The sequence below is a fragment of the Dunckerocampus dactyliophorus genome, chromosome 2 (genome assembly GCF_027744805.1).
Source record: "Dunckerocampus dactyliophorus isolate RoL2022-P2 chromosome 2, RoL_Ddac_1.1, whole genome shotgun sequence".
Taxonomy (NCBI): domain Eukaryota; kingdom Metazoa; phylum Chordata; class Actinopteri; order Syngnathiformes; family Syngnathidae; genus Dunckerocampus; species Dunckerocampus dactyliophorus.
This window is the reverse complement of record NC_072820.1, coordinates 19426983-19442667: the sequence shown is the minus strand read 5'-3', so window position 1 is coordinate 19442667 and position 15685 is coordinate 19426983. Positions and strand designations below refer to the sequence as shown.

The 15685-nt window shown below is 43.0% G+C and overlaps 1 protein-coding gene across 5 annotated transcripts in view; it reads right to left on the bottom strand.

Annotated features, from left to right (window-relative positions):
* adcy8 (adenylate cyclase 8 (brain)) overlaps nt 1-1833 on the bottom strand; it is a 63186-nt gene extending 61353 nt beyond the window's left edge. For 4 of the 5 annotated variants that reach the window (XM_054758563.1, XM_054758574.1, XM_054758582.1 and 1 more), the window contains exon 1: nt 254-1833. In XM_054758563.1, coding sequence (XP_054614538.1) covers nt 254-1150 — 897 coding nt within the window. In that variant the 5' untranslated portion in view covers nt 1151-1833. The remainder of the gene's footprint in view (nt 1-253) is intronic. The other variant, XM_054758600.1, reaches the window with a different exon arrangement.
* Nucleotides 1834-15685: the final 13852 nt, after the last annotated feature.

The window sequence follows — 15685 nt, the reverse complement described above, 5'->3', positions numbered from 1 at the left end:
TTTTACAATGTGGACAGCTCCTATGGTGCTGAAAGGAAAGACTTTTAACGCAAACCCAGCGTTGAGTTGGTCAGCAGAACATTAGGACATTATCACTCCGTATGGAAAAGATCTTCACATTGATGGCTATGACTAAAACGATGGGAGAAAGTAAAATGGAGGCAAGGAACGGCATAAGGAGCCAAGGAAAGAGTTGAAGAGGAAAAGTGTGAATGAATGACGGAAAGAGACCAGTCAGCAGGTGTGCACTCACCTGGTTGGTGGAGAGCAGCGCATTGTGGGAGACGAGCAGGCGGACCAGCAGGTGAAGGCCCGAGGTGAAGAGTCCGGCCAGGATGGCCCAGGTGAGGGGAAGGGGCAGCATGCTGTATGTGGCGAAGAGAGCGAAGAGGACGTAGCCCACCCCGTCGCCCAGCAGGCCGTAGCCCAGACCCGCGGCCAAGATCTGCGTGGCCATGGCCACCCACGTGACCACGCCACTGTACTGCAGGTATCCGTGCGAGGTCTCCTTGCGGACTACCACTAAGGCACAGATGACAACCTCGATGCCAGCGAAGAAGCCCAGCAGCGCGCCCTTCACCGGGTCCATGGGCGAGGCGGCCATGCTGAGGTGCAGCACCAGCAGGGTGAGTTTGGTCACCACGTCCAGGATGTTCATCACTACCACGGACTTGCGCCTCTGGCCCAGGAAGTAGCGCTGATACAGACGCTCCAGGTCTCGGGACTTGAAGGCATTCCGCAGCGTCGGGAAGATAACGCCACGGTACGTGTAGCCCCAGTTGAGGAAAAAGTCCGAGTTGGTGGGCGCACAGTCGATCTGCAAGAAGCCCAGGTCGCTGCTGGCCCGCTCGGGGAACACCTTGGTGCCGCCGTTGTTGTGCCGCTCCCCCAACGACGTCCGGCCCGCCGACTGCTTCCGGGCGTCCTGCTGCGGCTCGTAGGGCTCCTTGGCGTCCCCTCCCCCGCCCTGCTCGTGGATGAAGCGCTGCTCGGTGATGTGGCGGACCGCGTTCTGCCACAGCAGCCGTTTGGGTCTGCCGGTGCCGTCGGTGGTCCCTCCTCCGCCGCCGCTGCTGCTGCTGCTCGGCGTCCTGTTGATGGTGTACAGCTCCTCGCTGGCACTCGAACAGCGGACCTCGGACAGCTCCATGCTGGCGCCGGGGGCGGGGGGGTCAGTTACCTCAGCGCCTTGGCGCGGAACACGTCCTGCTGTGCGCGTGGAACCGGGGGCGCGTGCTTCTTCTCGGTGGGGCTGCGGCGCGAGGCGGCGGCGACGCCAGGGGAAGTCATTGTCACGCGAGGGATGCCACCGAGGAAAGGGCTCACAATCCACGCACTGTGATGATGATGCTGCTGGAGGAGGAGGAGGCGAGGATTAGCGCCACGCGTGTCCGGACAGAAGCCCCAAGCACCATCCGCCACAGAACCAGGCTGGGAGTGTCGGGGTCACGCTGTCGTATCCTAAAAACATCTAGAATGTTCCTTCACATTCCCACGTCTTTCCGGGCCATCCATCACATGACGACTATGGTCAACTTGTAGAAATGCTCAATGTCATGCAGCCTATTCCTCCTCCCATGCAACACCTGGCTCGGAGAGGGAGGGGGGGAGGAGGACTCAACACAAGCCTACATAAAATATGTCAAATAAAACCTTCCTCCTTCCTCCTCCTCCCGAAGTAGTGACCGCCTATGACGTCATCTCCTCCTTCATCGACTGACATTTGAACACACACAAAAGCTCCAGCTAGTCACATGGTTTGACAAGCAGCGGACCTTCACAGCTCACTGCACGACCTTGACGACCAACAGAGGAGACCCTCGCCAGCAGGCTGTCGTTGCCACACGCACCTCGAGATGGCACTGTTAGGCAGTCAGGTGTAACAACACAGAACTGCACCAGGGGGCAGCAGTTCTAACACGGCAGCGGGTTATGCGCGTTTATGGAGCGAGTAACACGCATTGCAAAGCTTCACTTAAGCTGGCATTGCACGATGTCCACCAAGTGATGTAGTTACGAATCAATTCTTGACAATGTGTCATGTAGGTGTTCACTAAACATGATATGTTCTCCGATCACCAATCATGTACAATATCAGGCTATCAATGAGTCACTGAACAGTGTGATGTGAGAAGGTCTTCATTGTGCCATCATCATCTTCACCAGTTGACCAACACAGGCTTGAAAGAAACAAGAAGAAACATCGTCAGTGACTATGAGTAGGGTTGGGTATTATCCGATACTGGCACCAAATCGGTACTTTTGAAACCATACCGGTGCTTAAACAGTGCCTGAAGCTGTACTTTAACAACAAAAAATTCTGTGACCTGCAAGTTGAACAGAATAGTGATTTAAATACTTCAATAATATATAAATAAAATGATAATTAATAAATTCACCAATATGAAAAAAATCCTCAATAAATTGTCCAAATTATCACAGCAAAACCAGCAGCAATACGCAGGTATTGTGCAAGAAATATCCAGTACATTTCGGTGCATTTTGCACAATTTGAGCAGAAATTGATACTTGATACTTGATTCTGGCAACCTGCCTGTGATGTGAGGTTGATGTTCAGAATTCCAGTGTTTGTGAATGCACCTCGATCACCGTCATATCGATCATGAGGAAGTGTTGTGTTGCTGGTGGGGAAGGGACGAATGAACGTGTGTGACTTTACCGTGTTGGAATTGAGCGCTGCTGTTTGCCTGTAAAGGTTGTCAAAGTTTAAAAAGTCCATTTCTGCATTTCTCTGTCCGGACATTGCATTACCTGTGAGACGTTACCTGCACAACACCAGCAAGCACTTGTTGCGAGTGTCTGACTGCATTAATTTAGCACCGAAATGAGGCACCGGTAGGTAGATGAGGGTCGCTTTCATAATAATAAAAGATGGGGGCCACTTTGATAAATTCTGTACATTGAAGATATTAAAGCGATCCAGTGTAGGATAATATATGCTAAACCATCTGAACAAGGCATACACATCTTGGACGACAGATGAAAAAGCAAATTAGTGTGACATTGAATAATATATCTTAATAATTTATTCATTTCAGTTTTACAATATGCTGACGGTGTTAGGGTCTGTTGCTTTTTGTTCTGATCCATTTCGTGCTGTCACCTTTTGCCCTCTGTTGTGCTTCCTCGTAGATCCCTTCATTCCCTGATTGGGCGGTGCCATGAGGCGCACCTGTAGCTACTCTGCCATCAAGGGCTCTTAAGCTACCTGGCTACAGAAGGGGGACGTGGGATCGTTACTACTGGTCTGCATGTTGCCTGTGAAGCTCCAGTTTGTTTGCTCTTGTTTAAACCTGTTGGGCTCTCGTGTGTAGTTAGAGCCTGATCCACGTCCTGCTCACTTGTGAGATTTTGGCATTTTTCCATATTGCCATATTTTTTAGCTCCCTTAACTGCACCGTTCTACTTCAGGTTTTGGCTCAGTGGACTTTTGTATTCTGTTGCTACTTGGTTTCTGTTCATTAAATTCTGAACTTTTGACCTGAACTGTGTCTGGCTCCGCATTTTGGGATCTTCACCTGACTGCCCACAACAGGGGGCCAATAAAACATGAGCTGCAGGCCAAAATGGCCCTGGGCTGCACTTTGAACACCACTGGTTTACAAAGATGTTTCTTTAAAAAAACTAATTAATACACTAACGATCACTAAATAAATGTTCATACAGTTTCAACTATAGGTCAAAATTTGCTAAGCAGTTAAACAGTGAATCCCTGCAAATTCCCAAAACATTTTGTGCTCATAATTTTACCTTGACTTGCACAGAAACTTGTCAGAGGCCACTTGCTTAAGGTGTTCTTTATATGTAGTGAATCAGTTTGATATGCACACACTCATTTTCCTTCTTCATTAAACAATTTTGTATATTAATAATATATTTTATACAATACACTAAGTCCCCTACTAACGAACATCCGACGTGCGAACACTCGTAGATACGAACACAAGCCGACTGGTCTATTTTTTTCATGATTTTTTTCAAAAATTGCCATATTTTGTCATTTAAATTTTTTCAAAATATACAAAGGCACTATTTTTGTATTGCGCACCATTCCGCCGCTACGAATGGTGGGTAGCAGCATCCCTCTCACACGATCTTTCTCAGTTCGTCTGCACTTGTCGCTGATAACATCTCGGAGCACGCCGTTTGTACCCCATTCGATACTTTACAGAGACGTTTGTTATACGTTATCATGGCTGATAAATCGAGTGCAAGTGCTAGTAGTAGTGGCAGGAAACGTTAAACAATTTCTATGGAAACGAAGGTGGCCATCATCAGGAAGTTGGACGGTGGCGAGAAAATGGCTAATGTAGCACGTGCTTGTGGAGTGAATCCCTCAACCATACGAACAATTTACAAAGGCAAGGTTCGAATTATGGAACATGTGAAGACTTCTGTACCAATGGCATCCACTATCATTACAACGACAACGAAGATTTGTCCTTTCTTCAATAATTCCTCCTCCTGCTCCACCACTACCACCAACGACGTATGCTCGACCACTGCTCTTCAAAGGTAAATCACATTTATCATTACATATCATTATATCATTTTTATTATTTTTTTCATTAATTATCCTCGTTTAATATTACTACTGCATCCAAACTCATATTTACATACATACGCATATACTGTATATGTATACACATACATGTAGTACTTATATCATTGGTGATATTACCTTTTCCCCGACTTAAGAACGGTCGTCTGGAACCAATTGTGTTCGTTAGTTGGGGACTTAGTGTACAGGCCAAAGGTTTGGACACACCTCATTCAGTGCGTTTTCTTTATTTTCATGACTATTTACATTGTAGATTCTCAAAACTATGAATGGACACATGGAATTATATACTGAACATAAAAGTGTGAAATAACTCTAAATATGTCTTATATTTTAAAGCTATATTTTATGTCTTATAATTTTTTGATAGTGTTGCAAACCCTGAGTGTTCTCTTAGAGCTTCACGAGGTCACCTGAAATGGTTTTCACTTCACAGGTGTGCCTTGTTAGGGTTACTTAGTGGGATTTCTTGCCTTATTAATGGGGTTGGGACCATGGGGTTGTATTGTGTGTGTCCAAGGTTTTGGCCTGTACTGTATATTATTAATATTTAAAATCATTTTTGAGGTGGTATAAAAGCATGTCTATGTAACTAGCAACTTAAAAAGTTCCTGACATGATTTATGAACTTTGCTTAAATATGTTATATATTGTAATTAGCAAAAATTACATTTGTAGTTCATGGCGCCAACCATGACGAGCTACACTGCGTACACAATTATTAGGCAAGTCTGTATTTTTACCATATTCTCATTGTTATGTATATTTTCCAACCCCAAGCTGAATAAACTTGAATGCCTATTGGTTTTAACCATATCAGATGATGTGCATGTGTGTACTCAGGGAGGGTGTGGCCTTAGGAGATCAACCCCCCTTATTAGGTGTGCACAATTAGGCAGCTTCTTTTCCTCTGGCAAAATGGGCCAGAAAAGATTGAACAGACTCTGAAAAGTCAAGAACTTTAAAACATCTTCCACAGGGATGCAGCTTTCTTGAAATTGCCAAGATATTCAGACGTGACCACAGAACCATTAAATGTTTTGTTGCAAATGCACAAAAGGGTCGCAAGAAACGTGTCAAGAGAAAAAAAATGCAAATTAACTGCCAAATATTTGTGAAAAATCAAATAAAACAATATTTTTGTTTTTCTTAGAGTTGCCTAATAATTGTGCACACAGAAATATTCTCAAAAGCCAAAACCTCACTTTCACCTCCTTAAATATTGAAGTTTGAGGTTAAAAAAAATGTCCCCTTGTGGGACTAATAAAGGCATATGTTAATGTTTTGGATTGACCAAGAGCACTGTTATTGTTAAATGATAAAACTAATAATGCAAATTTCCGAATAATTGTCCGCAGTGTCGCTCTCGCTGTTCAGTCTCATTTCCGGAAGCGACGCGATCGGAGAACTATCACTCAGCTACACAAACGGCGATGTACAAGAGAGGATGTCTACAGTGATTATAGCGAAGATTTGAGCAATGTGTCAATAGTTTGAGGAGAAAAGAAGGGAAGAACATTTGAAATAGAGAACTTGCAGAACATGGACTAGCCTTCAGCCATAGAGATGAAGATTGGTCGAATGACAGACTGATAAGTGTAAATTACTCTGGAGTAGTTTATCCTTCAATTATTGTTTTAAATCGGCTTCTTAATGAGCATAAAGGGGTCTTAATAGTCTGATTTATGTTACATTTCATCAGCGTTGCAGCCACTGCAGAGGTACAAGTAACAAACCATACTTTATTAACACAACCTAACCCAAAGTAAACCCACTTAAGCCAAATTAGACCAAATCCAAATGTTAACTAAATAATTAGACAATGTAGGTGAATGTCAGTAGTCAGTACAATGTACAGTGTAGGGTGTTCATGTATGTTGAGAATTGTAACCCTTAAGTTAACAAAAACGACCAAACCAAAGTAGGGAGGATAACCTGCAACATATTCCCCCAGTCTGAAGGAGAGAGTGATTAGTCGGCAGCTGGGGCTTAAATCATATCTGACTTCCCAGCTGCCACAGGTGCTCCAAATCACCCAATCAGCAAATGGCACCCTCAGGAGGACCCTAGGGGCCATAACAATATAACATGTATAATGTTTTGCAGCCTTGTCGCTGGTGTCACTGTGCTTCTACAAAAAAAAAGTCTGGAGCCCTGTAACCAGGACGTACGTTAACTGAGGTTCCACTGTTCTGTAAAAATACTGAGTTATTTCATCTTCTGTATCCTTCTCTCCTTGTTGGTGTAAACATGCTTGGTGGTCTTTTCTTGTAAACTGAATGTTGTTAATGTTGCACCATTAGTCATCCATGGAGACTGGTGCATGCGTGGACAGACCAGTCTGATTATCCAGCCACCGAGGTGTATGCACGCAAGATGAATCTGCTTGACAATCACATGTGTTAATCCAATCCTTAAACAGTTCAACATGGTTTAATTAAGGTGTTTATATGCTTTTCATAAGATGCTTCCAACCCAATCCAAGCAATCATTCAGATTTCTTGAGTGCATGATAAGTAGTGAGTGTGGTGGTTGTAATGTGCACCCGTGCACGTGTTAGCAAACAGAGAGCAGCTTCAGAGATGTTTGTACAACCGTGTTGTGAAGATCTGTGCTGGCTGGCTGACAGAGGAAGCCGTCTCAGTTAATCTGGTTTGAATCAGGACGGCATCAGCGTGTAGACAGACGATTGGGGGGGGGGGATGGAGGCTCCGTCATCACCCCGCTGAGCGCAAAATTGCTGCCCCACTTTCCTTATCCGAGAGAAGCGGGCCAAGGCCTGTCAGAGCTCGGACTCGGATTAGATGAGTAGCGATGATTCCCTCGTAAACCTTGAGGAGCTGAGAGAGGCCACCCCCCTGCCCCCCACTTTGACTCACGCATGCCCGCCAGCGAGAGGAAAGTTGCCTCATTGCTATTCAGTCTATTTTTACCCGCCTTTCGTCTGCCGCCTCTTTGCTGCTGCCGTGCCTCTTTGTGCTGAGTCTCAGGAAAGGAGACTTAGCAAAATCCTTTTCCCAAACCGCCATCAAGCACCACTTTATTCCACACGTCTTCTCTTTGTGCTCCAAGTAGGCCACAAGTCCTCCTGCAAAGCTGCGCTCACCTCACGATGCCTGTGAGGTGAACAAAGCGCTTCACAATCCATTTCTTCATGTCAGCTCTCTCTGGGGTAAAGATACTTTGTCACATGTACCAAAAAACGTCTTCTCCACATTTAAACCGTCCTGAGGAGCTGAGATATCAGCAAGTGTATGCAGGCAGTTCATCTGCAGACAATTATCTATTTGATAAATAATTACCAACCTAAATGACTAAATAGTCAGGTAGTGACTAATAGTACTGTATTGACTACGCATTAAAGATGAAATATTTGCAGTGAATTAGTGACTCACTTTTCCTGACAATAATGATGTAATTAAAAGCTTAAAACACAATATGACTTTTCAGTGGCCACATAAGCACGATGTCTTTACTGATTGCAGGGTTTGCACTACAAATATAAGAATGACAACAAAAAATAGCTCATAAGAGTACAATTTTTTGGCAGTACAATGCTATAGCTATTCATGTAAGAACTTAAGTGATTTTGGTTATTATCAAGAAAACCATGGAAGTTGCTAGATAACAGCTCTTAAATTCAACTCTTATGAACTATATTTGTTATCATCATTGTATTTGTCCAAACAAATGTACCTTTAGTTGTACCAGGCATTAAAATGGATCCATAAACTGAAGAAACAAGGGTGGTCTAATCATTTTTTCCATGACTGTAGTTACATGTTTAGCCTATTATTTACATATTGACCACAATTTATTTGAAATAAAATATCAGATATCAATATCAAATATAAAAACATTGCGCTTTATTTTGAAAAATATGCACCGAAATCACCTGTCTGCACTGTAGGCACTTGACAGATAAGAAGAGGATGAAAAGGCAGAGAGAAAGGAATTTAAAGTTAATTAATGCATTTGATGTTCAAGCCTGTTAAAACGACCCTAATGTTGACATTATTACTGACAGTAAATTTAAATATATATTTTTTTTAATTCCATGTGCTCATTCAAACCATCGCTTCTGTGCCTTCATTCAAATTAGCGTATGCTGCCTTACGAAGCTAACTGCTAACCCTCTGCATCTACTCACTAGTATCCCTGCCTCCACAAAGAGGCTGATGAGATGAGGGCTCACTCTCTCCGTTCATTCCACTATAGAACCAATGCGCACAGACAGATGCAGAGTGAACCCTCTTGTCATCCAGTCTGTGTGGCACATAGAGCAGATGAGACACATATGCATACATGCGTATGACAATTTATCGAGAGCGTCATAATTATCGGCCGTTTTTAAAAAAAATAATCAACACACTGTCACCGACAAACATCTCTCTGACCAGGTACTTGGTGGTGCGAGATTTTGCTTTGAAGTGACACACATTGAAGAGATCTGCCCCATGTTTCGTCTGTATGTACTGTAGATCCCTTCTTGTACATCTGTAAAAGACACTCAGCATTGCGATTAGGTATAAGAAGAATAACGCTGGTGCGAGTACACGAACTTACTGCGAACTTTTTGGACATGTCTTTGTCCTGTACTGCCTTTGCTTGCATTCCTTCATGGAGTGCTTTGATCATGTTGATGACTTTCACTGTACATCCAAACTTTTTCAGAATTTTCCAGAGCCCTTCTCTCAAAACTGTATCAAAGGCTTTAGTGAAGTCTCTTGGCTCTGGCACAGGCTGAAAACCATGTCAATGGTGCTCCGCCTGTTCCAAAGTCCACTCTGTGTCTCGGGTAAGTGTTTGGAGTTATCTTGTCATTTATTCTGTTGAGGATGATGTGGGCTATTATTTTTCTAGCAATCGACAGAAGAGATATTCCTCTGTAATTGGCACAATCCTTCCTGCTTCCCTTTTTGAAGATAGACACGATGTTTGCACCTTTCCAGACCTGCGACATCTGCTCCGTCCAATGTCTTGCAGGTTAATGCCACCATACTTCCAAACTTCAGCAGGGATACCACATGCACCAGGGACCTTGTTTTCTTTTGCATCAGGTATCTCTTCGCCGAGTTCATCAAACTGTGGCAGGCCATCCAGGTTATTGTTTGTTGGTATATCATTGAGACTGTCCAGAGCAGCTTGGTTCTAGGTACATTCAGCAGTTGATCAAAATGCTGTGCTATTCTTTTTAAGGTTTCATCCTTTTTTTTCAAAACTGTCACACCATCAAGCACTGGCTAGTTCCTCTCTTTTGTGGCCCATATACCTCTCGCAGGCCATTATAGAATGCCTTCATGTCATTTTTGTCTGCTGCCATGTGTAATGCTTCCGCTCTCTCCTCCCAACACTGTGATTTCATGTCTCTAGTATACTTCTGAAGTTTGCTTTTAGTTATAGCGAGTCAGGCACTGTTTGCTCGGGTCTTCCTTTATAGATTTTTTGCTTTGGCCTTATTTCTTTCTTCAAGCAAGGAGTTGAGCTTAACATCATTTTCATAAAACCACTCTTGATGTTTTTGATCAAGCTTCCCTAGGATCTCACATGCGTCTCATGGGTGGATCTCTTCAGTTGGCGCCATATTTCGTGTAGGTCTCGGTCTTCAACGTTCTTTTGTTCCATGATCTCATACATCTTTTTCTAAAACTCCCGGCATGTTTCGTCAATGTGCAGCCTTGTCACGTTTAACTTGGGTGTTGGATTTCCTTTGGTCTTGTTGTAAGCTTTCTTCAGTAGAAAGCCGATTTTAGATTGGATCATCATGTGGTCTGCACCTCTCATTGTCCTAGTGCCCAGTACATCTTTCTAATTTCTGTCATCGTTGTGTCGTGTCATCGCATAATCCAAAAGGTGCCAATGGTTTGACTGAGGATGCATCCAGGTAGTTTTGTAGTTTTGCATGTGTTTGAAGATAGTGTTAGTGATGACTAGCAGGTACTCCAAGCAAAATGCAAGTAGTAGTTTGCCATTGGAATTACATTTTCCTTTACGTTGTGTGTAGATTAGAGCGGGCCAATTTTTCGCCTCGCATCCAATTCTTCCATTAAAATCACCAGCTATGAAGAGTTTATTTGTGATGAGAAAGAAGATCTTCTTTGTTCTCCTCAGAGTTTGTCATTGTCGAGGCATAGGCACGTATAATTGTGGCATAGGCATTCTTCCGCAACGGCAATCGCATGGTGATGATTCTGTCATTAATTGGTTCTTGTTCGAGCTGTTGATCAATTGAATTCTTGATTGCGAAGCCAACTCCAGCCTCTCTTCCCTCATCTTCTCCTCTCCCACTCCAGAAGAACGTGTAGCCATTGTCTACCACACTGTCGTGGAGAGCAAGTTGAGTTTCACTTAGCATGGCAATATCCGTGTCATACCTTCTCAGCTCTTTTGCAACAAGTGCTGTCTGTCCCTCTCGTCTTTTAGAGCCAGCTTTGTCCAATATAGTTTTTACATTCCATTCTGCTAAGTTCTGAAACTTTCTGTTGTTGCTCTTTCTTCCTCTATATATAAATATATATATATATATATATATATATATATCCAATTGTAAATATATATTGTATTTTTTTCTAGACATATATATGCCTAGAACACTGACTTAGGGGTTATACTGCGAAGAGAGCTTAGTGGGTTAGCGAGGTGTGTCGAGTGTAAAACCAGTCTTGCCTGGTCCTTGCCTACAAAGGTAGTGCTCTTTTAAAGCAGCTATATCACCATGGTAACTTGGTCCTGACCAGGTTATGTCTAGACTTTCAACTTAACATCGGCTATAAAAGCGCCGCTGTTTCACTGTGTAACTCATTCGGAGATGGTTTCACCATTAATGGAGAACCCAGTGGACACAATAATTCGGGCAGCACTATGACAAGAGTGGCTATTTTGAGATCACACTGATTCGCTAGCATTCCCTGATTAAATTTTCTACTGTATATAGTTTGTCAGCCAAGAGAATATGCTACATTTGCTGAAATCTTGAGCCAGTTCCGTCAGGAATAAAATGCAACATGAAATATTAACTTGCCCAATGTTTGCAGACATATATGTCACAGCAGTCCTTGCATGAACACTCAGCCGATTAGTCTTCTTACATTACAATATTTGCTGGAGGAAAAAGCACTGTGATGCATCAATCAACTGCAACAAAACACTTGTTTATTCTAACAAAAATAAAACAATTGTCATAAAAAAAGGTCGCCACAAAACATGTCAACACTGCCACCGAGTGGTCACAATGCGGTACAGAATTTTATAATTTAGAGCAGTAAAATATGAAAACAATATAGACGTATTCCAAAGTTGAAAAAGACAGTTGCTCCAATTTATTTATCTTTTCAATGGATAAGTTCATATGTCAAAGTTGAGCGATGTTGGGTTTTGATGAATGGAAAGGCTAGTAGGGTACAGTTAATCAGTGTTAACGTCCCTCGCTCTATTGGTGGCGACACTGTCAGGGATCCCTTTGCTTTTGAGTGGAAGCAGAATAATATGACAACCCCTTTCATGTGAACGTGCACTGAGCACAAAGCCAAGAACCGGACTTAGCGAAGTATGATGATAACCACATTTGCAGTACCGTTTAACTTTGTTTGAGGAACTTACGTTTTGTTGAGCTGCATCTTGAGCACAAAGCCCGGGTTTGTTGAGACACTTTTGCAGTATACCCCCTTAAGTCACAGAAAAAGACTTTTGTAACCGTTAAATTACGACTATCAACATGAAAGTTTTTCCTGCTTATTCTTCAGCAGTGTGACCCAGAAGTACAATCACTCGCCTGGGTCGCCTGAGTCCTGTGTTTATCTGTATTTATAGAAAATTATTTATTTCGCTATAAATTTAATAAAATAATAAATATATAAATACTGCACTTGAAAATAGTTTTAATACTACTACTACTAATATTGAAATGTAAAATGTTTTTAATTAATGTAAATTCATTCATCTTTATATCGTCAACTTGGCATAAAAAATATCTTTTATCAGGTAATTACATCTGAAATAAAACCTGACATGAATCAGGCTTTTAAGGTTCTGGCCCCTTAGTCACAGAAAAAGTGTGCTGAGATAGCGTTCAGGATTTAGTCAGTGCAAACCAGTACAACAACAGATTAACTACGAAGACGTTCAAGATACTGTATATTCATTAATAAACGCGTTAATTTCACGCATATGCATGTGAATAACTTCCTACCACTCTCCAGCAGTCTGGCGCTCACAGAAATATAAGCCACACCCTTGTTTGTTCTTAAACCTGATTGGACGTTAACGATGCATTCAATGTGCCGGATTCTGTGGGAAAGTTGGCTGTCTTGCTGGAAATGATATAACAATGGTCACATTACTTGAATGCATTTTACTCACATCTAAGTCGAGTTGCAAGTCTTTGATGATATCTTGAAGTTGAGTTCAAAGTAATCCAAATTGTGACTCGAATCTGACTCGAGTCCAAGTCACGTGACTCTAGGTCACACCTCTGGTAATCTTGATACAGTCGCTGTCTGTTCCTGCTATTTTTTCTCCCCCACTTACTGTGAAGGTCATTTAAGCTTCATTTGTCAAAGCACAGCATCTAAGCGGACCTCATGCTGGACCCCTCCAAGATTTATGACCACTTTGTTCCATATGTCCTGAAGCACACTGCCGACTTGGTTCTGAACCAACACCCCCACCCACGCAGCACAGCTCAGGAAATGTCAAGTGACCCCTTTTCTATTTAAGGTTCAATTCTACCATTGAATGACACCATGGTTGTGACCCCCACCCTAAAGGACGCTGTGCATGTACACTTGACACCTCTCCCACCTGATGGCATGCTCATCTGATGGCCCATCACAGCTGATGTTGTGAGGTCACATGACTAGGGTTCACATCTACCAGCTGCAGGTAGCAGCACTGTGCATGGTGGCACCTGACACCGGAAGCTCTGTGGACGACAGCAAACGTGAGCACCAGCAGGTATTTAAGGCTCACCATGGTAACAGTGTGGACGATGACTCAGGTCAGCCTGAAGAGAAGAAGACAAACAGCAGGATGACATATGCACCAGCTCCAGTCTACTGATGATATATTTTTTCCGGTTGATTGTCTTCTTTGTATTCTGAAAGTGTTCATTCTCTCTCCACCAATCAACACACTACACTGTGGCTGTGTATGTGTTTGGTACCGCAAAGTACTTACTTTGGTAGCTTTCACAATTTTTGAATTGATGAGCACATTCATGAAGAAGAAAAAAGCTAGAGAAGACCTCACATTTATGAAGATGAGAGGTTGCATGAAGGCCTCCAGGGCCTCATGTTGGGGGGGGGACATGGCAGCTTGAGCCTCCTTTCAAAGATCTCACAGTGCTGGCATCACATCTAAGAAGCAGCCGGAGCCGATGACTCATTCTGAGGACGTTCTTCTCCTCTTCCTCTTCTTTCATCCTACCGCTCATGAGCGTTTCAGCTGCAGGTGGTCCCCATTTAATCAGCGCTGATCACGCCAAATGTCCGCTGTCCTGTATGCTTGGAATGTTCCAGGTGTTACGTCCTCACTGAACGATCTTTGTCCATCTTATGAGGCGACTGTAGTAGAACGACATAGACCGGGGGTGTCCAAAGTGCGTCCGGGGGGCCATTATATATATGTACAGTATATGTCATATTCTTTTATGATCGTGTTGCTACCAGAAATCAATTAGTGTGTTTACTGATGCAAACTTAAATGTGTTCCCTGTTTGTTTGCATCCTGTTTGCCATGCAGGACACAGCTACAGTGACAGTGACAGCATGGCGGCGTGCAGGGTCTCAGGCTGGATGCTGTCAGCTTGACGAATGGAGTCGCTGAGAGTTTACACGCCATGTCGCATGTTGCATGTCCTCAGACTGTCACCACTGACACAACACGTCCACCCTAAACTGTCATGCCCCCCACACTACACCATAACACCCCAACACCCTCACAATGCCCACCCTACTCGTGTCCGCTTCCTGTTGCTGAGAAGACTGCGAGGAAGGCTCACTCTGATGTAAAAATGTGAACCACTAAGTGAGGTTGTTGTTTAATCAATCCAATCCAATCCAATCCACTTTATTTATATAGCACGTTTTATAAACACATTTTCCAAAGTGCTGCACAGACTAGTAAAACCATAAATAATAAGTAAAAAGAAAAAATTACTACAGTAAAAACTAAAAGATCAAATAAAAATAAAGAAACATACAACAGTAAAACTAAAAAAGAATAAAAGACAGAGGACCACATGACTCACGCCGAGTTAAAAGCCAGAGTGGGTTTTAAGACGAGACTTAAAGCTTTCAATTGTACATAATGGTTTACTTTATTTTGAACATGTATACAAGTTATATTGAAATACATCACATAGTACAATTCACTGTTCCACATGTCCAAAAAGGAGTAGGTAAAAACAAAACTCCTTTAATCCTATCTGCTCCCTTTCCGTTTCATATCAATTACAATACTGTACAATACAATACAATCCACACTGACCATGAAGCCTTCCAGTTCTTTGTAGGTGTGTGTGTGTGTGTTTGCGTGTTTGCATAGCTTTGTAAGAGCGAAAGACAAAAGAAAGTCACAGAACACTCACCATTTTGAAGGTTTTGAGTGCAACATCCGGTACTGACACTGTACTGCATTCTGCCATACGTCTCAGTGCGAACGCACTCATGCACTCAAAAGACTAAGTGTAAGTACACGAGCGCACTAATTGAGCCACAGCCAAATTTGTTTCTTGCTGACATGTTCTGGTTCTGGACGTTTATGTTCAGACATAACAAAGCGTGCAAAGCTACTTGGGAGTCACATGACCAAAGAACTTCCAGAACATCACAGCTGGTTACAAAGAAGAGAAACCAGCAAATGGTCTTTTGGACTTCAGAACTAAAAATAAAAGTGAAGAGTGCTCCCCCTCATAAATAAAGTGCTAATTAACAGAAGATCACGCTGCTGACAGATATTTTTTGCGGCATTGAGACACAGCCAGCATGGCAGCGCTGGCACCAGCGACCTGGTCTGTGATTAAAGTGACAGTTGGTACCAAAGCACTGCTATCCAAAGTGTGAAGCGGCTGTCGTAATTAATGGCTTTGGCTGGTCGAGGAGCAAC